Below are 1,272 nucleotides of genomic sequence, written 5' to 3'. Positions count from 1 at the left end.
AAAGACCGTGAACCACAGCAATGACCCACCCAATACATCCCAATCAGTTCAGAGGTAACAATCAGCTGTCTGGTTGAATTTAGGATATGCTCAATAGGAGGGGATTTATGCCTTATGTTGCAAACCTAGCCAACAATTCATGTGGCTACAGAACTTAGAGGAGAATCTATTTCTGCCATTTTCTAAACTGAAACTGTTTCTAACCATATTCTTTTTTCACTTTACATTTATTTTATTATTTATTTTTATTTATTTATTTATAATTAATTAATTGATGTTTATGTGGGGTTTTTTTTTTGTTTTGTTTTGTTTTTTTACTCAAGCAGTCTTTAATGGAAACTGTATGAGACGCCCCTACTCCTGCATCTTCTCAATCGTTTCTTCCTTGTATTTGCCCTTCTCCTTTCCTACTTGTCGAGACTTGGCTTTCCTTTCCAGGATCTTCTTTCGGTCTTTGTCCAGCTTTAGCCTGGTGATTACCACCTTGCTGGGGTGGATGCCCACGTGGACAGTTGTGCCATTAGCCTTTTCTCGCTGCACCCGTTCAATGTAAATGACGTATTTCTTCCTGTACACTTGGACCACTTTGCCAATCTGCTGGCCTTTGTAGTGTCCCCGGACAACCTGAACTTCGTCATCCTTTCGAATGGGCATCGAGCGAACATTGTACTTCTGTCTCAGCTCTTTGGAAAGGGGGGAAGACATGATCTTCCTCCGAATGTGAGAAGGTGCATTGAAATGCCGTTTGCGGTTCTTGCTCCGGTCAGAAGTCACAAACGGATTGAACTTCATTTTGGCCGCTGCGATCCAGCGATGGCCGCAAGAGGAAAGAGCGATGTTTATGTTTTAAAAACCAATCCTTTCTCATTTTACATACCAATCCCAGTTCCCACTGCCTTGAAACCACTTCCTCCCTGCTCCCCATCTGATGTGGGATTTCTGTCTGTATGCTATGATTACGATTGATAAATAAAGGAACTTCTTGGACCTATAGCAGAGCTATAGGGGAACAGAGCTGGGGGGGGGGGCACATGATCCTGGGAGCAAGGAGGCAGAGTCGGGAATCCATGAAGCTGTCGTTGGAGACAGATGCATTAAAACTTTGCTGGTAGGCCAGGACTTTGTGGTGATGCACAGATTAATGGAGATAGGTTAACTTAATATGTAAGAGTTAGCCGATAAGAAGCTAGAGCTAATGGACCAAGCAGTGATTTAAATAATACATTTTCTGTGTGATTATTTTGTTTCTGGGCAGCCAGGATGAACAAGCAG

The 1,272-nt window shown here is 42.7% G+C and overlaps 1 protein-coding gene across 1 annotated transcript; it reads right to left on the bottom strand.

Annotated features, from left to right (window-relative positions):
• Positions 1 to 315: 315 nt before the first annotated feature.
• On the bottom strand, positions 316 to 831 carry LOC126515456 (60S ribosomal protein L26). The gene has a single exon (XM_050165102.1). The coding sequence runs from the start codon at positions 790 to 792 to the stop codon at positions 355 to 357; it is 438 nt and encodes a 145-aa protein (XP_050021059.1). The 5' UTR covers positions 793 to 831; the 3' UTR covers positions 316 to 354.
• Positions 832 to 1,272: the final 441 nt, after the last annotated feature.

Source organism: Alexandromys fortis, unplaced genomic scaffold, assembly GCF_014885135.2.
Source record: "Alexandromys fortis isolate MF-2015 unplaced genomic scaffold, M_Fortis_MF-2015_v1.1 scaffold_121, whole genome shotgun sequence".
In the NCBI taxonomy this organism is placed as follows: Eukaryota; Metazoa; Chordata; class Mammalia; order Rodentia; family Cricetidae; genus Alexandromys; species Alexandromys fortis.
This window is presented reverse-complemented; position numbering and strand designations above follow the sequence as displayed.